Consider the following 26,068-nt stretch of genomic DNA (forward strand, 5'->3'; position numbering starts at 1 on the left):
TGACACCTCCACACAAACTTGGTCTCATTAACTTGGTGTTATTTGTTCCTCACAACATCCTTGCCAAGTAAGCAAAGCTACAAGGCTTGCCTGCCTTTTTCAGACGTAGAAGTGAGGTCTAGTGGTGCTAGGGGGCACACTTATGGCAGCCTCTGAAATTCAATTGTTCAAGTTTTGGGACTTTTTTTTTTTTTGGACAGGGTTTCTCTGTGTTAACAGCTCTGGCTGTCCCCACTCTGTAGCCCAGGCTGGGCCTCGAACTCACAAAGATCGGCCTGCCTCTGCCTCCCAAGTGCTGGGATAAAAGGCATGTGCCGCCACCACCTGGCAGTTTCTGGGATTTTGTAAGCCAGTTATTAGACATAATAACCTCTTGGCCTTCTGACTAAGATCAAGTGTTGTTAAACATAGTTGCTGGGCTGGAGAGATGGCTCAGATGGCTGGAAGAGATTTGCTCTTCCAAAGGACCTGGGTTCTATTCCTAGCACCCACGTGGTAGTCACAACTCTCTGTAATTCTAGTCCCAGAAGATCTGACACCCTTTTCTGGATTCTGAGAGCACGAGGCAGGCATGTGGCACACAGACAATACATGCAAGAAAAACACCCATATACACTTAAAAAACAAAACCAAAATCATAGTTACTATTCAAAATTAAATTGTAAGCTGGGCAGCGGTGGCACATGCCTTTAATCCCAGCACTCAGGAGGCAGAGGCAGGTGAATCTCTGTGACTTCGAGGCCAGCCTGGTCTACAGAGCAAGATCCAGGACAAGCACCAAAACTACACAGAGAAACCCTCTCTTGGAAAAACAAATAAAAACAAACACACACACAAAAAAATTTAAATTGTATGAATTTATAAGACTGGATGTAGAGCTTATAGGTAGAGTATTTGTCATACACAAGGCCCTGGGTTCAATCCCTAGCAATATATGTGTATGTGTGTGTATGTATGTATGTAGACACATATAATGTTATGTATATATCATGTTATATATGTGTTCTATGTATATGTTATATATATGTATAGAAACTTACACATTAAAAAACAAACATATATGTAGCATGAATCTTAAAAGGTATTGGGGTGAATACTGGAAGATCAGAGAAGCAGAACAAGCCACAGCTTCACCTCGCCAATTCCTCAGCTGATCCTGTTTCCTCAGACTGGAAGCCTCTGAGTCCTCACCCAGAATGAATCTCAGCTGAACTGCTGCTAAAAGCCTAAAAGCTTAACCAGCAATAGTTCCTGGTTTTCACGCCTTTCATACCTTTCTGCTTCCTGCCATCACTTCCTGGGATTAAAGGTGTGAGTCACCATGCATGGCTGTTTCCAGTGTGGCTTTGAACTCACAGAGATCCGTGGCTGTTCTGTTCTCTGACCCCAGATAAGTTTATTAGGGTACACAATATTTTGGGGAACACAATACCACCACACATATATCTCCCTTTCCTTTTGAGAGGTCACATACAATAGCAAGAAGCACCACTTCAAGCCAGGTGGTGGTGGCGGCGGCGGACGCCTTTAATTCCAGCACTCGGGAGGCAGAGGCAGGCAGATCCCTGTGAGTTTGAGGCCAGCCTGGGCTACCAAGTGAGTTCCAGGAAAGGCGCAAAGCTACACAGAGAAACCCTCTCTCAAAAAAAAAAACCAAAAAAAAAAAACCAAAAAAAAAAAAAACCAAAAAAAAAAAAGCACCACCTCCTCCAGGCCCTATAGCCCATATAGCCCAAGGTCATGGGCAGAGCAAATACCACTACACATAGCCAGGTGGTGGCGGCGCAAATGTTTAATTCCAGCACTCAGGAGGCAGAGGCAGGAGGATCTCTGGGTTCCAGGCCAGGCTGATGGACATAGTGAGTTCCAGGACAGCCAGGCTATGTAGAGAGACTCTGTCTCAAAAAAACAAAAGAAACAACAAAAAGCGAAGGTACTATATTCTCAAAACTTGTAATTTTTATTACATTTATTTGTGTGGTCTGTGTGTCTGCATGTGCCATGGCATGTATATGGAGGTTTACAGGACGACTTTCAGGAGGTGGTGTCTTCTTTCCACCATGAGTCCCAGGGATAGAACTCAGGCTTAGTAACAAGTGCCTCAATCCATTGAGCCACCTTGGTAGCCCCAAACACATAATTTTACCTGTGCTCTTGGGATTATTTCAGCCCACTGTATGTAATGAAACTACTACATGAAGGATGGTACATTAAAGCTCATGTCTTCCTGAGTTTAGTAATAGAGGGTGGACATTAGCTGCAGAGCAAGCGCTACAAACGGGTGCTTGATTTGTTGTTTGCTAGTCACCTTAACTTAAAAAGTGTTGGAGGATGCCAGGCGGTGGTGGCGCACGCCTTTACTCCCAGCACTCGGGAGGCAGAGCCAGGCGGATCTCTGTGAGTTCGAGGTCAGCCTGGGCTACCAAGTGAGTCCCAGGAGAGGCGCAAAGCTACACAGAGAAACCCTGTCTCGAAAAACCAAAAAAAAAAAAAAAAAAAAGAAAAAGAAAAAGAAAAAAAGTGTTGGAGGAGCTGGGTGATGTGGCACACATCTTTAATCCTTGGGAGGCAGAGGCAGGTGGATCTCTGTGAGTTTGGTCTACAGAGGAAGTTCCAGAATAGCCAGGGCTACGCAGAGAAACCCTGTCTCAAAAAAAAAAAAAAAAAATGTGATGGAGGAAGCTGGAGAGAGAGTTCACAGCATGTTCTGCTTTTGCAGAGGATTGGAATTCAGTTCCCAGAAAAATTACTAGGGGATCTGATGCTCTGTTCGGGGCACACACACACACACACACACACACACACACACGCACACGCACACGCACGCACACACGCATGCACGCACATTTTTTTTAAGTGATGGAGAGTATCCGAGTGCTTCTGATTTATACCTCCTGTACATATGTAGGTGTTACATTAGGAATAACACAAAAAGTTGAAGAAACCCTTCTAGTCATTGAAACCAGTTCTGATTCAGCAAAGTTGTCCCCATTATTGACAATTTGATCATTTGTCTTCGTTTTTTCTCTGTCCTCTTGCATCAATAGAGCAAAATATCAGTAAAAATTTTTGTTACAGTTACACTCCTTGGTCACTTGTAAGCAGTTTGGGAAGGGCTGGGAATGAGCTCTGGTGGTTGAATTGATGCTTACTTAGCACATGGCTCATCTTGGCTTCTCTCCTCAACATGACACACACACTGTGACAACCAGCAGAAGCATGCATTTAGCAATCAGTCATACAGGATTGGCTATTGCATACTTTTATTATTTCTTGGAAATTGTGTACTACATATCCTTTATCTCAGTCAAAGAGATGGTAAAAATTATGTAACTATATACACACCCTTTCTTCCCCCAAAAAACCAGTTGTTTATCACGGAACAGCACACCGCCGGATCTAGAACACATTTTCATATAGTCATTCCATAATTCCTCGGATGCCAGGAAAGAGGATACAGATTTAATGAAATGACTTGGCCAAGGCCACACAGCCCAAGCAGCATGGAGGGGACCAGACCCACAGACAGTGCCAAGGGCGGCGACCCTCTCCCAGGTCCAGACTCAGGTCCCAAGGCCTGCCTCGCTCCACAGGGAAGGGTGGACAGGGCCTGGGCGCCCAGGAAGTGAAAAGGCAGGGGTCGGTGCCGGAGACCAAGCAGGCCACCGAACCAGTTGACGGCCAATAGCAACCAGAGCCGAGAGCGACGTCAAGCTCAGCGGAGGCTGACGCCGCGTACCCCGGGGACGGGGGCGGGACCTAGCCAGGAAGTGACGTCTAGGGGGCGGTCCTCGGCGGCTGCGCGCGGCCTGGGCTCGCGCTGCGCTCCGCGCGCCCCCCGCCTCCTCTATGAGGCAGAGGCCGCGGCGGCCGTTAACGCTGTCGCTCCGGGGGCCGCGGCGGGCGGGGCTCCGTCGGGGCCCGGCCTAGTCCCCACCCAGCCCGGCTCCCAGCCGCCCGCCCTCCCTCCCTCACCCTGATGCAGGGGGCCGAGCTCCGGGACGGCGAGGCGGCGGCGGCGGCCGCTTCGTACCGGGTCCTGAGCCGCCTCCTCGGCTATGGAGAGGCGGCCCCCGAGCCAGGCCCGCCGCCGCCGCCGCCCCCGGGCCATGGCCCGTCGCCGCCACCCTTCCTCGCGCGGCCCGGCCCGCGGGGAGCCCGACCGCCGCAGCTGATGGTGTTCCGCAACGTGGGGCGGCCGCCGGAGGAGGAGGACGCGGAGGCGGCGCCGGAGCCGGGACCCTCGGAACTGCTGTGCCCCCGGCACCGCTGTGCGCTGGATCCCAAGGCCCTCCCTCCGGGCTTGGCGCTCGAGCGGACCTGGGGTCCGGTGTCTGGACTAGAGGCGCAGCTGGCGGCTTTAGGGCTCGGGCAGCCTGCGGGGCCGGGGCTTAAGACTGCCGGCGGAGGCTGCTGCCCGTGCCCGTGCCCCCCGCAGCCGCCGCCGCCGCAGCCCCCGCCGCCTGCTGCCGCCCCGCAGGCCGGGGAGGACCCCACGGAGACGAGCGACGCGCTGCTGGTCCTAGAAGGCTTGGAATCGGAGGCCGAGAGCCTGGAGACTAACAGCTGTTCAGAAGAGGAGCTCAGCAGCCCGGGCCGTGGAGGAGGAGGGGGTGGCCGGCTGCTGCTGCAGCCCCCGGGCCCCGAACTACCCCCGGTGCCCTTCCCGCTGCAAGACTTGGTCCCTCCAGGGCGCCTGAGCCGAGGGGAGCAGCAGCAGCAGCAGCAGCAGCAACTTCCCCCACCGCCGCCGCCTCCCGGGCCCCTCCGGCCCCTCGCGGGCCCTTCTCGAAAGGGCTCCTTCAAAATCCGCCTCAGTCGCCTGTTTCGCACGAAGAGCTGCAACGGCGGCTCAGGCAGTGGGGATGGGACCGGCAAGAGGCCTTCTGGAGATCTGGCAGCTTCAGCTGCGAGCCTGACGGACATGGGAGGCTCTACGGGCCGGGAGCTGGATGCGGGGAGGTGAGATTGGCTGGGGCGGGGGGCAGGCGACAAACTTCCATTTCTTATTCCGTTTTCTCTCTTTGCCCCTACTACTGCTGCTAACACAATACTGTCACTTCTCAAGCTGTGGACTTCTGGAGAAGGCAGACACTTGGGACTAAAGGTGGTGACATCTCGTATTAGATCAGAGCTAATTGTGGAAACAGCTTTCACTCTTGGAGAGTTCGCACTCGGTGACACACTCAGTGGGTTAGCGTCTCTTGCTGGGAATGATTTGAAGCCCTGCCCCACCATTCCTGCACTGGCCCCACTTTTTAAGCTTCCCACCTCCACCCCCGGTGTCTGTCTACCATTACTAACACTGCTGAGAAGTTGCTGGAAATGTGTGGCCTTGGGGCCAAAGAGCTAGTGTCAATCACTTGCCTATTATTATCTTGGCCATCTTGCCTAGTCTCACTGTGCACCTGCCTCCACTCTCTTCACACGTATATGCATGCAAAATGGCCTGGGGAATCTGGCCAACAATCAGCTGGGCATCTCCATTCTTAATATTCTTCTGGTTGTTCTTAGATGTTTGCTATCTAAAGCGTGTGTGCTGAGAATAGCTTTATGCTTGCTCTCTCACTTTCACACAGATGTTGATAGTGCTCAGTGAGGTATACACATTGAATTCTAGGCCAATTAATTACAATTCCAAACTTAGACTTTGAGGTCCCCCCCACCCTGAATTTCTAAAAAGTGAATGGACTTTTGACAGAAGAGCATAGTTTTGTAGTATCAGTTTAGAAAACGGTTAGCTATTGCATCCACTAATGAGACTTACCTTGTGGTAGAACTGTGATTGTGAATTGTAGTTCTGACTCTGTCTTGGAGTTGAATTGGTGGCTTTTGTTTTGAGACGAGGTTTTATTATGCTGATCAGGCTTGCTTTGAATCCACTGTATAGCCCAGACTGGTCTAGATCTCTTGATCTTCCTATTTCACCCTCCTCAGTCCTGAGTCAGCCTTCCCGGTGCCAGGATTAGAGGCCTGTTGCCACCTGCCTGGCTGGAATTGGTCTTGGTGTAGTTTATATGATATGTTCTTGACACATACTGACAGTGACAAACCAGAGCCAAAAAGCAGATACATTGATAACTTTGCTGAGCACTAGAATCTCTTGGGGTTGGGGTGAAAGGTAAGTATATCTGGGGCCCAATTAGAATTTTTTATTTTATGTTCGTTGATGTCTTGCCTGCACGTATGTCTGTGTGAGGGTGTCGTGATCCCCTGGAACTGGAGTTACAGACAGTTGTGTACTGCCATGTGGGTGCTGGGAATTGAACCTGAGTTCGCTGGAAGAGCAGCCAGTGCTCTTAACCACCGAGCCATCTCTCCAGCCCCTACTATTTGAATTTTTTTAATGCTCCCCAGTTGATCCTGGATGCAAACCACTCATTCTTGGATGTGGATTTCTGAAGGGAACTTGAGTACTCCAAGATAAAAGGTGTAGGTTCTGTCAGATATTCAGAAATAGCTGTGCCATGGACCAAACCCAAATTCCTGGTAGTCTGTCCTTTTTTTTGGGTGAACTCTTGCTGAGAGCTCAGGTCTTGACAAGTGTGTGGCTGCTGGAACAGTTTTCCCCTAACAGTGGTAGTTTCTGTATTTGATGCTCCACTTACCAATATGGATGGAATTTGCTCAGCTGAGGGTGGACAGCAGGATTGAAGCTGTGGGTAATTACATAGGATGGACTGATAATTTTCTTGGGGTTTGTCTTGCCTTTGTTGCACATTGACCAGGACTTGGTCTGAGATTCCCGAGACGTGGAGTATGAGGTGTGGCGTGAAATTAGCTGCTACGTCTAATAGATTAGGAAGTGGAAAAGGCATATAACATTGTACGGTTTTTTGCCTTTGGAAGCAGAATTTAATGGTCATTGGCTGCTCTATCACCAACCCTCACGCTAAGCACAATACAGATTTCTGCTGCAGAGCAAATTAGGCTGTACCTCTGCAAAGAAGCTTAGTTCAGGGCACTGGAGAAATACATTTTTTGGTCCAAGAGCTTTTTCTGATGAATTGGAGAAGAGCTAGGTATTTGTGTGTAAACATTTGGTTGACTGCTATTTGGAGGCAGCATGTTGTATAGAGAATTAGGAAAGTCTGGATTCCATTTGGAACTTCAGCATTAGCTGTGAGATGGAGGGCAGATTTGTCATTTTCATCTGTGAAATGGGACAGCTATAAATTGTCTTGTTCATGTCCTTAGAGGAATAGAAGGAAGACGAGAAAACTGGATGGAATATTTTGTGCTTTTTGGAAGAAAAGCGATAAGATTGAATTGGTACATTTTTTTTTCCTGTGCTAAGCTTTGGTGCTGCTTGCTAGCTTTTCCATGCTTATTATGTGCCAGTCGTGCTGGCAGCCTCGAGGCTGTGAGAACCTTGGTAAGTCTGGCCAGGGTGGTTGTGATTTCTGTGGGTCTGCGTCTCCTAAGCAAGCCCTCCCTTGTTGGGAAGAACAGTAGCTCGGAGTTTTCACATGTTCTCATGTTTTAAATGGTAGTACCTGAAGCACTGGGAAATTTCAGCCCTTTGCCAGTTAGGAGGCTTCCACATCAGTGTTGGTTGAAGTTAATTATGGGTCTCTGCTGGCTTTGCTATGTAATTTGGGGCATTTATGGTAACCTCTAGGCATAATTCTCTTTACTCTTCTCAACATCTGCCTTTGCCATCTACACTTTTCCCACAGCTATTGCTTTTGATGAGAAAGTATTTCCTAACAATCATTTTTATAAGGCTTAGCAGTCTGCATGTTCTATTGGTGCACACCTCGACTTCTTTCACATGCTTTGGATTTGCTTACGTGGACCTGCCCAGATGTACGAGTCTTAAGAGATAATGGCTTAGGAGTTGAGAGCATTTGCTAATCTGGCAGAAGACTGGGTTTGGTTCCCATGCGCCCAGGTTGGGTAGCTCCAGAGCACCTGTAACTCCAGCTGCAGGGGACCCAGTGTCTTCTTTTGATCTCAGCAGGCACATGTACGCATGCCCGCATGTACACGTGCGCGCGCACACACGTAAAAACTATAAATCTTTAAAAGTAAAAGAGGAGTATGGGGGTCACCAAGGTGCTCAGCAGGTAAAGGTGTTTGCTGCCAAGCCTGGTGACTTGAGTTTTGAGCCAATCTCTGGGACCCACATGGTTGAAGGAGAGAACTGACTCTTACAGGTTCTCTCTGACTTCCACATTCCTGCTGTGGCACATATGCACCCACGCCTAACCTCTTAAAAAGAAATAAATGTCGCCAGGCGGTGGTAGCACTTGCCTTTAATCCCATCACCCAGGAGGTAGAGGTGAGCAGATATCTGAGTTTGAGGCCAGCCTGGTCTATATAACAAGTCACGGGTTAGCCAGAGCTACATAGGAAGACCCTGTCTCAAAAATTTCTTTTCAAGTAAATAAAAATAATAATAATCAAAAAAATAGTATGAGTTAGCTTTGAAAATTCTTTAAAATGAAGTAAGATTGAGCCTGCCAACTAATCAGGTTTCTGTACTGAGGAGCTGGGCTAGGCCTCATACCACGCATATGTCAGAATTCAGAGAGCTGGGCTTCATGCCTGTGGGCCTTGGTATAATATAGAACTTTGCTATTTCAGGAAAACCAGTGGAGTCCCCTTGTCTGTTTCACATATGCTGAGCTGATTGTCTTCCTTCAGATTTGGTGAAAAATAACATCTATCTGCCCTGTTTGAAACGTTACACACTAACACACTCAGTTGGGAATAGGTACCTGGTCCTTAGGATTGTTTACTGAGTTTCACAGTTGAGGCTATTCCTGGCAGTCTTTACAGTTGTGTAGTGGAGAAATGGAGAGCAGTTCGGTAGTGATTTTTGATTTGTTTGGGAAAAAAGGTGCAATTCTGGATGGAGAGGCTTCTTTGGCTGTCATGGGTAGACTTGGCCAACATCAGAAACTTCCTGTTTCTTTGGGTCTTGAGATCCAGGAGAAGGGGTGTATTTTGCTGCCGTTTTGTTTCTTTATTCTTACTTTTGGTTTTTATTAAACAAGAATTTTTTAAAATGTGTATGTCAGTATGTATGTGCACATATATGTAGGTGTCGGATGAGGTCAGAAGAGGACTTTGAATCCCATATATCTGGTATTACAGGCAGTTGTGAGCTGCCCAGTTTGGGTGCTGGGAACCAAACCTCTTCCAGGTCCTCTGGAAGAGCAGCAAGTAACAGCTGCTGATTCACCCCTCAGCCCCTTTTTGAGATACTCTCACAATGCAGTCTGGACTGGTCTTGAACTCACCATGTAGCCCAGCCTGGCTTCCAATTTGAGCTGATCTTCCTGCCTCAGCTTCCTGAGCTCTGGGATTATAGATATATACCATTATGCCTGGTCTCATATAGCCCAGGATGGCTTCAAACTTACTATGTATGTGTTCAAGTCTGGTTTTGATCTGATCCTCCTGCTTCCATCTCCTAGGTGCTGGAATCATAGTCATGTGTTACCATAACAGCCAGGCTCAAAGGGGCCTTTTTGAGTCATAACATGACATGCCGAGAGCAAGGTGATAGTGTGGTGTGGTGAGCTATGTTTGGGTTTTTGTTTCACACTCTGTTGGCCTTTTAAACTATCTTTTTACAAATTGCTTATGATTGTCAGCTCTCAGAATAAATTCTCTGGCTTTAAAATTTTTGTCTGTCCACTTGAGTCTTGTGCCTTTGACATTCTCCTTGCCAACATCATTCCTGAGGTTTTAGGCATTAGACTACACCCCTTGGCTTATCCCTAGAAGTTCCCTCCATCGGTTTTTGAGTTGGTTTACGATGGAGTTTTGGATCTGACCTTGCTGCACAGATGTCTGTGTATTGGAACTAAAAATGAACACATGGTTTTTGTGCCTGTAGCACACGAACAGACACACTGGCTTATGACGTGTTGGAAATGGCACAGGCTGCCTATCTTGGCACTGAGTGCATTAGCAGGGTCAGAGGTGTATTGGAGCTACACAATCTAGTATTTGGACATCCTAGTTTAGAAGGCATTTTAGGAAAGGATACTTGTAAAGTTTTAGGGATAAAGGGATTAATGGACAGGAGTGGTAGACATGATTCATTGTTTGATTTTAGGTTCCTAGGAATTTGAAAAGTGGCCAATGATTACATCTTTGTGCTATTGTCCTGTTTAGTCTAGCGCTTCTAATTCCTTTTATCTCATTTATCTGTTGAAATGCAGATTATAGTTTGCAGAATGGAAATGGACAGAGACATTCTCTTACTTACAACTCAGGTAATGACTTACCTGACTCAAGGACAGCAAGCCCCCAAAAAGACTCACCTAAACCCATCTGTCCTGTTGCTTGAGTCATGACCTACCAAATCCTTCTCCAGTGAGTCTGTTCTAAGATGTAAGTGGCCCTCTGGCAGAGTTAAAAGTACTTTAATTTTGTACCCCAGTGTTTTTCAAGGTGAGGTGGGAAGACATGAATAACCAACCCATGAGTGTAGTATGGAGGATTACTTTGAAATGTGTATTTGGGCTGGGGATGTAGCTCAATCAGCAGAGTGCTTGTTTAGTATGTTGAAAGGTCTGGATTGGATTCCTAGCAGCACTACAAAATATGTTTATTTGGAGGTCTAGGATGTATGTATGTAGCTTAGTTGGTAGAGTACTTGCCTTTAATGAATGAAGCCCTGAGTTCAGTCCCCAGCACTACATAAACCGGGCATGTTGTACTTCATAGACAGTGTATGGTGGTACATGCTTGTAGTCTTAACATTGAGGAGACAGAGGCAGAAGGGTCAGAAGTTCAGGGTCATCCTCATTTACATATCGGATTCAGAGCCAACATGAGAACCCTATCTCAAAAAGAAAAATTCATCTGTTATTCTTGTTGCTTTCCAAAACTATCTTAGTTATGCCGGGCAGTGGTGGCGCACGCCTTTAATCCCAGCACTCGGGAGGCAGAGCCAGGCGGATCTCTGTGAGTTCAAGGCCAGCCTGGGCTACCAAGTGAGTTCCAGGAAAGGCGCAAAGCTACACAGAGAAACCCTGTCTCAAAAAAAAAAAAAACAAACAAACAAAAAAAACAACTATCTTAGTTAGAAATGGGCTTTTATCATCCCAGATATTTTCTATATATAAAAGGAGATCTAAAAAATATATGTACTAAAGTAATAAATACATATCCAGGTACTACTCATTAAGCTTAGCAAACAGGTATAGTATTATCCATATTTTATCTAGGCTCAAGGGTTGCTCTTCTCGTTATACCCCCTCCCAGGCCCCCAGGTAACTGCCATCCTTACTTTTGTGTGAGATCATTTCCTTGCTTTGTTTTTTCAGTCATCTAGCTTGGCCTTTTCATTAGACTGCCATCAGAATGCTCACAGGGTCCTTGAGATAGAAAATGGGTTTTTAGTTAGGCAGCATCCTCCCAAAGAGAGAAGGAAGCACACATATTTATTATTAGCCTCTCAACCTCTTAGACCTTTTACCTTTTAGCTTCAAGCCTTGAAGCACCCTTCTTTGCCAGCAAAAACCATCTAGCACTCTGAGATGGCTCTGCCTGGGTTTAAATTCAGATGTTTTTCTTTTTCTAGATCTTAGAAACTATGATTTTTCTTCTTCAAAATGTCGGGGGTGGGGGAGAAGATGAGCTGGAGTGAGAAGGCCTCCGCAAGACGTGTGCATTTGGGTACTGCCGTTCTTCAGAGCTTGGCACTAAAGAGACTCGTCCCCAGCATGGGCAGATGGCACAGTGATGCAGTTTCCTTTGAAAAGAGGCAAACTGCCAACTGGCTGAGGTGTGAACCTTTTGAAAGGCCAGTGCTTTGGGTGTCTACTTGCTGAGTTTAATGTTATACCCACAAGTTATAAAATAAAAGTCTGCTTGGAAGCCCCTCGGCTGCTTTAAGTTCATGTCCAGTGGAATTAACTTTCCATTCTCGTCCTTTGGGTTGCTGGCACTAAGCTGTAGTCATGAGCAACTTTTATAAACGGAAACCATGTGTGCTTGTAGCTTGTTTTTATGTGGCCGTGTCCCTGTGTGGGCTGTGGATGTTTCAAGTGTGGATTATTAGACCTCTAAGAAGGAAGCTGCCTGTGTTTCATCTCTTTCTTTCTTTGAGACGGTCTATGTAGCCCTGGCTGGCCCTGGGGCTCACTATATAGACCAGGCTGGCTTGAACTCACAGAGATCTGTCTCTGTCTCCCAAGTGCTGGAACTAAAGGAGTGTTAAAGGTTTTGTGCCTTTTTTGTTGTTGTTGTTGCTGTTGTAAAGCTATGGTCTTGTTTTATAGCCCAAACTAACCCTTGAACTTGTGACAGTCCTCCTGTTTCTGCTTCCCAAGTGCTAGGCCTGTTAAGTATGTAGCACCATATCCAGTTCTGAGCTCTTTCTACATAATTAAAATGAATAAAAATCTGAAAAAAAAATGTAAAATCTAAAAAGTTGAAACAAAAATGCAAAACTGGGCATACTGGCATGCACCTGTAGACCCAGCACTTGAGAGAGAGAGGCAAAGGAATCATGAGTTCAAGCTCATCCTCACCTACTAAGTGAGTTAGAGTCTAGTCTGGGCTACATGAGATTGTGTTTCAAACAAAACAAAACAAAAAAGCATAAACGTGTTTTTCATTTTTGTTTTTGTTTTGAGGCTGGAGAGATGGCTCGAGGGTTAAGAGCACTTATTGCTCTTCCAGAGGACCAGACTCAGTTCCCAGCATCCAAAGTAGCTCATAGAGCCCAAAGCTGCAGTTCAGGGGTTCCATATCCTTTTCTGGCCTCACTGGCCACTCATATACATGTGGTAGACAAACACACATGTATATAAATAAAATCAAATACACATTTAAAAAACCATGCTTTTGTTTTGTTTGGGGGATGGTACTGGGGTTGAGTTTGGGACATTGTACATGATAGGCAGGTGCATTACCAACTAAACTACACCTTGGCCCTGAAAACAAATAAGCTTTTGTTTTGTTATGTTTTTCTTTTTCTTTTTTGACCGTCCTGGAACTCACTTTGTAGTCCAGGCTGGCCTTAAACTCACAGAGATCCACCTGCCTCTGCCTCCTGAGTACTGAGATTAAAGGGGTGTACCACTACTGCCCTTAAAAACAAATAATTTTGAAGAGGACTTCATTTTAGATTTTCTTTTCTTCTGTAATAAAGGGTTTGCCTCGTGTCTCAGGACATGTGGAATGCAGAGTTCAGTGATTTAAACACTTGTGTGGTGTTCATTTCTCCCTTATTTTCTGTGTGCTTTCTCACTCTGCTGGTGCAGTGGAGAGTTAAAAAGAGTTTACTTTCCATCTGATCCTTTGTATCACAATATGTCTAGGGGGTGAGCCAGCCATGACACCTGCAGTCAGTCATTGTGAAGCTATAAGTGTAATGTCTAGTGACAGTCAATTCCGGGATGGGATTTTAGACTTTATCAGAACTTACCCTCACCTTTCATAAGCCCATAGCCTATTTGTATCACCTCAGTAAAATCTTTGTCATCTTGAAGTGAATGACAAAATGTTTTAAGGCTAATACATTCGTGCCTGGAAAGTCTGTGTTGGCATCTCTTGCTCTTCATTGTTTGCTGAAAAGCTACTTGAAGGAGGTATAGTTGGTACCTTGGTGTGTAATTGAATGGTTGCTGGGGAGCATTGAGGCAGAGCTGTGTGACTTGGGGGAGGGTGTACTTGGGTACAGGCAGAAGAAGGCCCTGTTAGCCATGGCCTAGGCTCATATCCCAGGGCCTTGGGCAGAGAGGGATTCACTGATGAAGACGGCAGTGTGTCTTAGTGTGATGCTCAGGCCAGGGTGTGCTCCCTGGCTCCCTGACTCCATTTGGAACCTTTTCTCTTAGAGTCAGGCCCAGAGGGAAAGCTGTTACTCCAAGCTGGCAACTACTCAGGCCTAAAGCCTTTTGCTTGGCTTTCACATGAAAGTCAACTCTGCATCCAGCGTCCTTCCTGGGAAATAGACTTAGTAATTACCACTCAAGGTGCTTGGTCTTTATGTGCTGGGCATGGAAGGATCCAAAGGGATTGCTATTGCTTTTTAGGCTGGTGAAGCCAAATCTATTTAAGGAATTGCTTTAATTTATTTCATTCTCCTTTAAATTTTAGGCTTTATTACGGAAGTGTTGCCAACATATCTGTAATAAAGGGTTTGCTTTGTATTTCAGGACATCTGGAATCCAGTGTTAGTGATTTAAGTGCATATGTGTTCATTTTCCCCCTTTATTCTCTGTGTACTTTCTTACTTCCTAGGAAACCCAGGTTGACAAGAACTCAAAGTGCCTTTTCTCCGGTCTCTTTCAGCCCCTTGTTCACAGGTAAGGATCACGTCTTTCTCTTTTTCTGATAACTGAGAGTGGGAGTGTTCTGAGACTGTCAGGGAACATGCTTGCACATGCCTTGCTGGGGGAGCTCCAGGCACCTTCCAGGCCGTCTGCAGTAATTCCTTTATTCCGTGCCCCCTGGGTTTGGGGTGAGGCTGTTTTTATGGCATATGGAGTGTGCCTTTGATTTCAGATGCTTGAAGGTAAAGATGCTTGCTTCTTGGTAATTGGGTAGCCGTAGCAGTTATGAAGTTCAGGGTCATTACACGTAAATTAAAGGCAAGAGTTACAAAGATATAGGCTTGCAATGCATAAAAGACTTTCTCGAAGTCATAATTCCTGTCCCAGCTTCCGAGGAAGTTCATAGATTATCTAATAAAAAATGACCCATGAGCGTCTGGTCTAGTTTAAAGACTAGGGCAAAGGGGCTTGTGTGAGCTTTTGTCGTCTACCATTTTAGGGTTAGCAGTTCATGCAGCTGTTAGTGTTCTTCAGTGTGTCTAATTTAAGTGTGTCCTCTTGCAGCAGGGAACACAGTTGCTAAAGAAGGAGACTGTTGAGTGTCCTTTTGGTAATGGGTCACTGCCATGCCATCTGATATTATGGGGAACTTTTGAGAGAGAGACCTTCTGTTCTGTCAGTCATATAAAACTCCTGGTTGAGTAGAAGCTGTAAAAAGGTCTTTTTCATATTGTCTCAAATCTTGAGAAGCCAGCTGCCCTACTTGGTTGTGACTGAGAAGCCCTTTAAAAAATAGTCTTTGGTTGGATGTTGTAAACCTACCTACTCCTGTAATTCCACCACATGGGAGGCAGAGAAAGGATTGCCAAGTTCAAGGCCAGTTGATCTATGTCGTGAGTTCAGGCCAATCAGGGCTACACAATGAGACCCTACCTCAAAAAACATTAATTAGATTTAAAATGCCAATCTTTTTTTTTTTTTTTGGTTTTTCGAGACAGTGTTTCTCTGTGTATCCCTGGCTGTCCTAGAACTCACTCTGTAGACCAGGCTGGCCTTGAACTAGGAGATCCACCTGCCTCTGCCTCCCGAGTGTTGGGATTAAAGCTGTGTAGATTTTTATTTCTAAAATGTATTTTGTGTACATGTATGTCTGTGTACCACTTACGTGCCTGGTGTCATGGAGGCTATAACAGGGCGTCAGAAATGTTGAACTTGAGTTACAGACAGGCTGGTACTGCTTGTTATTCGAGTGCTGAGAATCAAATCTTGGTCCTGGAAGAGCAGCCAGTGCTTTTCACCCCAAGCCATCTCTCTGGCCCTGGAATGATAGGATTTAAAAAGAAAATTTTTAGGTTTTATTGTTTTATTCCTTTTTATTTACATTTTATTTATTGATTCTGTGCCATATCACAAATGTAGAAGTCAGAACAATTATCAAGAGTCAGTTCTTGCTGGGCAGTGGTAGTAGTGCACGCCTTTAATAACAGCTTTGGGGAGGCAGAGGCAGGCGGATCTCTGTGAGTGTGAGGACAGCCAGGGCTACAGAGAGAAACCCTGTCTCGGGGGGAAAAAGGAGTCAGTTCTTTTCTTCCACCATGCAGGGCTTGGGGGTTGAATTCAGATTATCAGGTTTGTTAGCAAGTCCCTTTACCTACTGAGCCATTATACCATCCCTATTTTTCTTATTTTATGTATGTAAGTTGTTTCGTCTACATGTATGTGTGTCCTATATGTGAGCTTGGTGCTTGTGGAAGCCAGAAGAGGGTGCTGAATCCACTGATACTGGAGTTAAGGATGGTTGTGAGCCACCATGTGAGTGTGGAGAAGCAAACCTGGGTCCATGGTGAGAGCAGCCAGCCTCTTAACCTCTGAGCCAGCACACTAACCTGAGAACAACTGGATTCTAAGCCGACTGGGGCTGGGATAATTCCAGCCTGGAGAGCATCAGACGCAAAGCTTTGGGACCCTTGGCCCTCAGCCCTCTGGCCTCCTTTGCTTGCTCTTTGTTTCTCTCTCCTTTTGGTCTCAGCTTTGGACACGGGGCTTCTGTAACATGCTTGTGTGACTCCCTCAGGTGAGACAGTGTCGCTTGTGGATGTGGACATTTCTCAGCGGGGCCTGACCTCTCCACACCCTCCAACTCCCCCTCCTCCTCCAAGAAGAAGCCTCAGCCTCCTAGGTATAGTCTCTGACCTGCCCTTTTGCCGTCCTGCCCTAGAGGGAGGGTGAGCTCTAGGGACTTGTTCTTTTGTCAGGAGCCAGATTAGTTTCTGGGTTTCTGTTGATGACCCAATTATTCCCCATCCCTTTCTCCACCTCTGTCATATCTGTAGGCACGTAAATGGGGGGCATTTTATCTGCATGCAGCAGTATTTACTGTCCACATGTTGACCAGTTCACATCTCCCTTGCCCTCAGTGTGCTGCGACTGAGCTGTTTTAGGAGTACATCACTTTCCCAGTTTCTAAGCAAAGCAAAGCTGGCTAGGATGACTTGCCCTTGGTTCATAAAGATGACCAGTGGAGGCCGGGCTACCTTGCCCCAGAGGGCAGGCTGACATCCTCCTCCTCTGCCTCCCCGTGCCCTCCCCGTGCTGTTGTATGCTCTTTGCTGAAGCTCTTGCTTTTGTTCTCTCTTCTAGATGATATCAGTGGGACGCTGCCTACATCTGTCCTTGTGGCTCCGATGGGGTCTTCCTTGCAGTCTTTCCCCCTACCTCCGCCTCCTCCACCCCACGCCCCAGGTTAGCTTAGCTGAGAGGCAAGACTTATAAGAGTGGAAGGATGGGAGAAGTCTGTTTATGGAAATTACAGTTTAGGAGATCTTTATCCCCTTAGCTAGACTAGAACTTGAAAATGAGTCCAAAACATATTTTTTTTCTAACCTATTTCTTTCTGGAAGTAAATCTTGTTTTTCTTAGAAATAAAAGACTGGGATGTTTGGTCTCTGCTTCTGGGGCTGTTTTGCAGTCTCTGAATAGATATCACTTAAGAAACTGCCTTAATGTCAGTTCAGTGAAGAGGTTGACTATGTTGCTGGTTATCAGAATTCTGTATTTTTTCCTAAGCTTTTTGGTATTTACCGCAGCCTTGTAAATAAGTACCAAGCATTTAGTAGCCCACACCTGCTTTGCCAGCCTCCGGTACCCAAGGAATAAAATGAATGAAAAAATCAGCATTCTTTTCTACTTGCCTGGCAAAATCATTACTGTCCCTGGGCAAGTAAGCGAGTCTCTATTTCCAAGGCTGCTTTACCGTAGGCACTTCACTTCGAGGTGGGAGAAGTTGGAATCGCTCTAGGCTGGTGAAGCCCCTGAAGTAGTCACCTTAGTCAGGTTAGTGAGCGGCTCCCGACTGCTTTCCTGGGGTTGAATGCCCCCCCATCCTTCACAGCTTCCACGAGCCCACACAGCTTTTTGTTCCAGCCCATCCAGCTCTTCCCACCGCTTTGGCTTCCACCCTCCCCAGCTTAGCGTCTAATGCCTGTCCTCCTTCAGTTAGCATCTCTCTCTCTCTCTCTCTCTTTTTTTTGTGGGGAGGGGAAGTCTGCCTGTGAGTAGGAGCAGTGGAGATAAAACAGTGCTCTCCTCCATTCTCTTGCCTGCAGATGCGTTTCCCCGGATCGCTCCCCTCAGAGCGTCAGAGTCCCTGCACAGCCAGCCCTCCCAGCACCTCCAGTGTCCCCTCTACCGGCCCGACTCAAGCAGCTTTGCAGCCAGCCTTCGAGAGCTGGAGAAGGTAGGTGATGTGGTGATGCCTGCCTGAGGGCTGGCAGCTCACCTTCCCTCCCACACCTGAGCTCTAGGCCTAGGCTGTCCTTGGGTTTGTGGAGGAAGAGGAGTTTCTATGCTTCTAGTCACAGTGCCTAGACAGTAGGCTCTTGTTCACTCCATAGGAAAGGTAAGAAGACCCAATTTGGAGGGAAAAAGTTAGACCCAATGAAGGAGGACTGTAGAGACGTATTTGGAATATTCTAAGATGGTTTTGCGAGGTAAACTGACCCAGTTCCTTCTTGTCCTTGTAGGACCATTGGTAATAAAATGTAGAATTAGTCTTCTGGTGCCCGGAGGACTAAAGCATAAGGAGCTTGGTTTTCACTGCTGTGGTTGGCACAAGTGTTATAATGGATTTTACCTTCTCAGATAATCTCCCCTGGTAAGATAGAGTGTGCCCAAGATGTTGGCATTTCTCTGTTAACTCCTTTACTGTTTCCTGTCTTTTATAGTGTGGCTGGTATTGGGGTCCTATGAATTGGGAAGATGCAGAGATGAAGCTGAAAGGGAAGCCAGATGGTTCTTTCCTGGTACGAGACAGCTCTGATCCCCGTTACATCCTGAGCCTCAGCTTTCGATCACAGGGTATCACCCATCACACTAGGATGGAGCACTATAGAGGTGAGAGGTGCTGCCCCTGGAGAAGGCCTTCCTCCAGCTTGCCTTTCCTGCCTTTGCTAACTTAGTCCCCTGACCTTCTCTTTAAGTTTTTATTTGTTTCATTATTTTTGTTTTATGTGTGGGCCTGAGCATATGTGTATGACCACCTAAAGAGGGTGTTAGGTCTCCTGGAGCTGGAATTATCAGCAGTTATGAGTGGCCTGATATGAGTGCCAGGCACCAAACCCTGCAAAAAGTAGTGAGTGCTCTTAACCTCTTAGGCAATTCTCCAGCCTGTGTGTGTGTATGTGTGTGTGTGTGTGTGTGTGTGTGTGTGTGTGTGTGTGAGAGAGAGAGAGAGAGAGAGAGAGAGAGAGAGAGAGAGTGAGAGAGAGACAGACAGTGAGCTACAGGGTGCCTGTGAGGTTAGAGGACAACTGTCTTACATGTTGGTCTGTACCTTTCATCTTAAGACAGGCTTTCCTGTTCACTAGTGCAACATACACCAGCATACATCAGTGTAGTTGGCCTGAGCTTCTGTATACATAATAAATAAATAAATTAAAGGTCCTTTCTTCTTACATAATGGGATTGTTAGAAAGAAGCTTTGTTTCTGGTGCCTGTTGGCAGTGGGACATGCCCTCATCATTTTAGTGATACCACAAGAGTAACTCCAAAGACTCTGCTCTGCAGTTCCCTGAAATGACTCGTTATCATGAATGTGGTCTTTTTGTATTAAGTCATAGGCGTTCAGGTTCTCCTTTAACTTTGGGGCTCTGGAGTTGGAGGAGGTAGGAACTTGCCAGGATTCTGGGTGTGGGTTTTAGAAGAAGCTCAAGAAGGAAAGACTGATTTTAGGTTTTTTTTTTTTTGGTTTTACAAGACAGGGTTTCTCCGAGTAGTTTAGGTGCCTGTCCTGGATCTCGCTCTGTAGACCAGGCTGTCCTCGAAATCACAGAGATCCTCCTGGCTCTGCCTGCCGAGTGCTGGGGTCAAAGGCATGTGCCACCGCCATCCGGCTAAAAATTATTTTTAAAAAATTTAAGAATTTAATTATTAGGCCGGGTGGTAGTGGCTTGCACCTTTAATCCCAGCACTCAGAAGTCAGAAGCAGGTGGATCTCTTTGAGTTCCAGGACAGCCTGGGCTAAAAAGAGAAACCCTATCTTGAAATACCAATAAAAAAAGAAGAAGAATTTAATTATTAAAAAATTAAAGCCGGGCATTGGTGGCGCACGCCTTTAATCCCCGAACTCGGGAGGCAGAGCCAGGCGGATCTCTGTGAGTTCGAGGCCAGCCTGGGCTACCAAGTGAGTCCCAGGAAAGGCGCAAAGCTACACAGAGAAACCCTGTCTCGAAAAACCAAAAAAAAAAAAAAAAAATTAAAATGTTCACACCAGCCTCTCAGATCATTTGAGGTTCTGTTTGTTTGTTTGTTTATTTTAATTTTTAGAGTTTTGCTATATAGCCCAGTCTGGCTTTAACTCACATCTTTCTACCTTAGACCCATGAGTGCTGGGATGATGAGAATGTCTTACCACACCCCACCAAAAACGTTTGTAAATTTACTCTTTAATTTTCCATTTCAGGAACCTTCAGCTTATGGTGCCATCCCAAGTTTGAGGATCGCTGTCAGTCTGTGGTAGAGTTCATTAAGAGAGCCATCATGCACTCCAAGAATGGGAAATTTCTCTATTTCTTGAGATCCAGGGTTCCAGGTAAAGCTGTAGTTATAGTTATTATTATTATTGTTGCTTTTTTGAGACAGGGACTTTGGTGTATTTCAGGATGGTCTTGAACGTTCTGTGTAGCCCAACCTGGTCTTAAACATATGGTCCTCTTGCCTCAGCCTCCTGCTAGCTATATTAACTATTAAACCTAACTTGGCTATGATCTAGTATTCTACTAGAATATCCCAGCCCCAAACAAAAGCCACAGCTGAAACTGTTTGAGCTGGCTATTGTAGGAACCCCTTTTCCTGCAGAGTCCACTGAATAATCCCAGCCCTTACAATTGTAAGATTGTAAGAACATCTTACAATGTTCTGAAGAATGATTTCTACTTCTCTGACCACGTGAAGAAGAAAACCCAGGCATCTTGTACCATTTGACATTGAGATGGCTCCTTGCTGCTGTTACAGGTGTCTTGCCTCTTACTTGTGAAACAGAAAGTGAGAACTCTCATGTCACTTCCTCAGGGACAGGGATGTGAGAGTGGGCTCACAGAAAGGCAGTGAGTGGCCAGGCATCGGTGGCACACACCTTTAATCCCAAAACTCGGGAGGCAGAGCCAGGAGGATCTCTGTGAGTTCAAGGCCAGCCTGGTCTACAGAGCGAGTTCCAGGACAGGCTCTAAAACTACACAGAGAAACCCTGTCTCAAAACAAAATAAACAAAACAAACAAAAAACAAAACAGAAATAAAGAAAGGAAGAAAGAAAGAAAGGCAGTGAGTGGTGAGTGAGTCCAGGGGCTGGGCTCGGTTGATTATGAGAAGAATCGGCTATAGATTTGTCCATACTGGACTAACTGAGGAAGAGAAGGGGTGGTGGCGGCGGTGGTAGTTGTTGTTTGGTATATTGACATCCTACTTGTTGTTAAAGTCAAAGATTTCTCTCCGTTTGGGAGCACTGTCCTGTTCTTGGCTTCACCGGTGTGGTCACATAGTCAGCCAGCTCACTCAAGAATGTACCTGCCTAGTCTCTGTCAGAGGAGGCAGAGGAAATTGGTTTGTAGCATTGGGTAAAGAAAACTAACAGGCACATGAATGTGAGGAATTTGCAGGATACAAGCAGAACTTAAAGTGAGAGCTTCTTGCTTTCACTTTGAATCAAATTAACTTCCTGAGCAGGGTGCCAAGAAATTGCTCTGAAATGTAGGAGTTGCTGAGGAGCCTTGGGCAGAACATCAGGAACAGGATTGGGCCAGGTGACAGTGATGTTTGTATAATGGTGGTGATTTAAATAAGGCACGACAGGGTGTGAACTGTATTAATTCTCACTTCATTTGGTATTTGGTTCTGAGCTGCCAACACCATGGGGGCGCGTGCATTTCTCTTAGTTGAAAGAAAATGCTAGAATTCTTGAGGATTGACTCTGCTTAGCAATTTTTAACATTTGTGGATATGATGGATATTTATTTGACAAACATTTATTTGTAACTCAGTATAAAAAGTAAGCCAGTCGCTGCCCTCAGGCAGCTCATAGCCTTAAGGAGGGGACGGCAGAAAGACAAAGGGAGAACGACCAGCAAGCCTGGGAGTGACTTTCAGGGACGGAGTAATGAGCCCTGCTTGTGTGAAGTAGGCAGTCTCAGCAAGACGTCTTAGTGCTCTGGAGTGTCTGCTTGCAGACTGTTGAGAGACTTGGTGGACTCCTGGCTCCACCAGAACAGCTCTTTTTATCCCACAGATGTGCTTCATCTTCAGAAATTGCAGCTGAGATTTCTAACATTGTATATGGGCTAGAGTTTGTAGTATTTGCTACTGTTTTTTGAGTGCCTGTTATACACTAAGTGGTAGGTCAGGTTTCTAGTTTACATATCTCTTAATTCTTTTAACCACCTCAAAGTTAGCTAATTGATTAGTCCATTACAATTTTAGATAATGGAACTAGGCATTTAACTCAGTTGGTGGATTGCTTGGCCAGCATGCATGAAGCCCCAGTCCCAGCACAGCATAAACTAAGTGTAGTGGGCAAACTTGTAATCTTAGCACTCAGGATGTGAACTGAACCCAGGTCGTGGGCGAGCTGGGCAGACTCTGTGATGGAATCACATTCTCAGTTGTCTATCTGTCTCTGTCTCTGTCTCTTTCTGTGTGTGTGTGTGTGTGTGTGTGTGTGTGTGTGTGTGTGTGTGTGTGTGTTTGCTTTGGGAGGTATGTCTCATGTATCCCAGGCTGGCTTCATGCACACTATCCAGCTGAAGATGAACTTGGGTCTCAGCACTCAGTGTGTAGCCCAGACTAGTCCTGAACTTGTGGCAATCCCCTTGCCTTAGCCTCCTAAGTACTGGAATTATAGCTGAATGCTGCCATACCCTGCTGGGACAAGATTTTTAAATATAACAAGTTCAGCACCATAGAATGAGACTCTGCCTCAAAAATATTTTTAAATAAAATATTGTTCTGTCTGGAATTTACCTATCGTAGCTCAGTATGGCTCTCTGAATGTCCTGTGAAATCATTATTGGATCCAAAGATGGACTGATCCAGTTGGGATGTTTGGAGGAGGAGGGGTACCCACACCACTTCCTTAGGTATAAGGAGAACACCACACAGGCAGAGCTTGAGCACTGTCAGCCCGCGACCCGACCGACTTCCCTCTTTATTGTTAGATAGGACTCTCCTTTTGGTTTTCTTCCCACCCCACCCCCCACTGCCTCCTAGGCAGTGTCCTATAGCCCTTACTGACCTCAGACTGACTATATAGCTGAGGCAGACCTTGAACTCTGATTCTCCTGCCTCAGTTAAAATAATCAGGATTATCCTACACAGGCATGCTCAAGGCCCATCTGCTGGGTGGTTATAAATCTGTTAAAGTGACCATGCTAACCGTGCTCATGGCCATGCTATATACAATATAAGACTTGGTTTCAAGCACCTTTACCCACTGAGCTACCCTGCTGACCCATCAACACTTTTTTTTTTTTAAGTCCAAAATCTTTAACTGTGAGCTCCTATAGAATCAAAGAAGACACACACTTCAGCTTTCAAGGGCTCCAGGGCCTGTGAGCTTAAGTGAACCTGGGTCTTCACAAGATGGGCCTCCAAGGGGTAAGATGTTCCCTCAGGATCCCTTTCCTGCTGTGCAAGTGCAGATAGGATATCTCTGCAATGGTGCTGAGTTCTTTAACAGTCACAGCTGCTTTCTCAGCACTGGCCTGAATGCTCTCTTGTTTTGAAATGGCCTATGCCAAACAAATTAGTCCATTAGCTTTCAACTTTTCTCAGGTTCTCAGGACATAAGCAGAATGAAAGCACATTCTTGGCTGAAACAGTACGTTAATGGCCTCTAGCCCAGTTCCTGATAGAATCCTTACTCCCCTCTGAAACCTCATGAGTGGGCCCCCACTGTCCAAGTTTCCTCGGGTACTCTTGCCTTCCAAGTTCCCACGAGAATGGCCTGTTAAGCTCTGCTTCCAGCTTTTTAAATACACTGTTCCAAACTCTTCTTTATTCTAGCCACAAAACAGGTTCAGTGACTTAAAGACCATATAACCAGGTTTATATCAGCAATGACCCCACTCCTGGTACCAATTTCTAACTTAGTTTCTTTTTTTCTTGCTATAGTAAAATATTCCGAAGCAATCTAAGGGAAGCCAGAGATAGGATTTAGTGGTAAAAAGCACTTGCTGCTTTAGCAGAGAACCTGGGTTCCAGTTCCAGCATCCACATGGCAGTTAACAAGTGTCTCTAATTCCAGCTCCCTCTTCTGACTTCCTCTGGCCAGGCATGCATGTAGTGCACTTACATGTAGGCAGAACACTCGTACACATAAAATAAAAATGAATACATCTTTTAAAAAAAGAGTGCATACTGCTCTTGCAGAGAACTCACACTTAGTTCCCAACACTCATATTGGGTGTCTCACAACTGCCTGTGTGGAACTCCAACTCAGGGGGCATCCAATACCCTTTTATGGGTTCCATGGGTGTGTGTACACTTACGGTGCACATAAACTCAGACAGGCACACACGTACATGTACATAATAAATAAAAGTGAGTTCTAGGCAACCAGGGCTATATAGTGAGACTCTGTCTAAAAAAAAAAAAAAAAAAAAAAAAAAAAAAAAAAAATTAAAACTACAATAAAAATAATATAAAAAGCAACTTAAAAGAAGTGTTTTTCTTTGATAGATAAATTTGTTCTTATGATATGTGTCTTAGTTAGGTTGTTATTGCTGTGATATAACACCATGATCAAAAGCTACAGAGCGAGATCCAGGACAGGGTCCAAAGCTACACAGAGAAACCCTGTCTTGAAAAACCAAGGGAAAAAAAGCAACTTGAGGAGTGTCTTAGTTAGGGTTTCTGTTGCTGTGAAGAGACACCATGACCATGGCAACTCTTATAAGGAAAGCATTTAATTGGCTGGCTTACAGTTCAGAGATTTCGTCCATTATCATCATGGTGTTGTTGCTGGATCCTAATGGCTCCCTCAGGGGAGGGGGTGAGAAGGTGCAGTGTCAATGACACAGACACCAGCAAACGCATTATTCAGTAACGGGGAAGTTCTTTTATACCCTCCTCCCAGCACCCAAGCTGTGTCCTAATCTGGTGGCATTGCGTGATCATCCCTCATTGGCTGAGCACGATCAATAACTCCGACAGTGCCTGTTGTGAGGCCCTCAGGTAGACTCGGCATGATTTGAGCCAATTTCCTCGACCCTGTGGGCCTGTCCTACTACATGGTGGGATATGGCGTTGTGCAGGCAGACATGGTGCTGGAGAGATAGCTGAGAGTCCTATATCTTTGGCAGGCAACAGGAAGTGATCTCAGATACTGGGCGGTATCTTGAGACCTCAAAGCCCATCCCCACAGTGACACATTTCTCCAATAAGGCCACACCTACTCCAACAAGCCACACCTGATGTGCCAGTCCCTGTGAGCTTTTGGGGGCCAGTTACATTCAAACTACCACAGGGAGCAAAGAGTTTGTTTGACTTACCTATCCTGCGTCACAGTCCATTGAGGAAAACCAAGGCAGGAACTCAAACCAGGTGGGAACCTGGAGGCAGGAGCCAATGCAGAGGCCATGGGGGAGTGCTGCTTACTGGTTTGCTCCTTCTCATGGCTTGCTTAGCTTGTTTTCTTATAGAACCCAGGACCACCAGCCCAAGGGTGACACCACCCACAATGTGCCCCCCCCCCCCCCCCGTCAGTCACTAATTGAGAAAATGCCCTATAGCCAAAGTAGTTTTCCTATACAGCCCAATCTTATGGAGGCCTTTTCTCACTTGAGGTTCCCTTCTCTGATATTACTCTAGCTAGGGTTAAATGGACAGAAAACTAGCCAGCACAATGTGTACGGTGTTTTGCCTGCATGTATGTCTGTGTACCACATGTATGCCTGGTGTCCAAGGAGGCCAGAAGAAGATAGCAGATCCCCTGAGTCTAGAGTTAGAGAAGGTTGTGAGCTGCCATGTGGGTGCTGAGAATCGAATCTGTGGAAGAGCAGCCAGTACTTGTAACTGCTGAGCCATCTCTCAAAGGAGAAAGGGTTCATTTTAGCTCACAGTTGAGTCCGATAATATAGTCCATCATGATGGGAAAGTCAGGGTAGCAGAGGCTTGAAGCAGCCGGTTGCGTTTTCTCCATAGCCAGGAATAGAGCAATAAACTCGTGGTGCTGCTCAGTTCCCTTTCTGTATTTACAGACTGGTGGGTGGGTCTTCCCCCTTACTGTAACAAGATGACCCTCCACAGGCATGGTCAGAGGCCCATTTCCTAGGGG

At 46.1% G+C, this 26,068-nt stretch overlaps 1 protein-coding gene across 2 annotated transcripts in view; it reads left to right on the top strand.

The window, feature by feature from the left end:
• The first annotated feature begins 3,804 nt into the window (after positions 1-3,804).
• The window catches only part of Socs7 (suppressor of cytokine signaling 7), a 30,558-nt gene continuing 8,294 nt past the window's right edge, over positions 3,805-26,068 (top strand). The window contains exons 1-7 of one of the 2 annotated variants that reach the window (XM_059271647.1): positions 3,808-4,962; positions 14,215-14,279; positions 16,321-16,425; positions 16,887-16,988; positions 17,852-17,982; positions 18,470-18,638; positions 20,206-20,334. In XM_059271647.1, the coding sequence (XP_059127630.1) occupies positions 3,980-4,962; positions 14,215-14,279; positions 16,321-16,425; positions 16,887-16,988; positions 17,852-17,982; positions 18,470-18,638; positions 20,206-20,334 (1,684 nt within the window). In that variant the 5' untranslated portion in view covers positions 3,808-3,979. Of the gene's footprint in view, positions 4,963-14,214; positions 14,280-16,320; positions 16,426-16,886; positions 16,989-17,851; positions 17,983-18,469; positions 18,639-20,205; positions 20,335-26,068 lie in introns of both variants that reach the window. The other variant, XM_059271648.1, reaches the window with a different exon arrangement.

The sequence above is a fragment of the Peromyscus eremicus genome, chromosome 8a (assembly GCF_949786415.1).
Source record: "Peromyscus eremicus chromosome 8a, PerEre_H2_v1, whole genome shotgun sequence".
NCBI lineage: Eukaryota > Metazoa > Chordata > Mammalia > Rodentia > Cricetidae > Peromyscus > Peromyscus eremicus.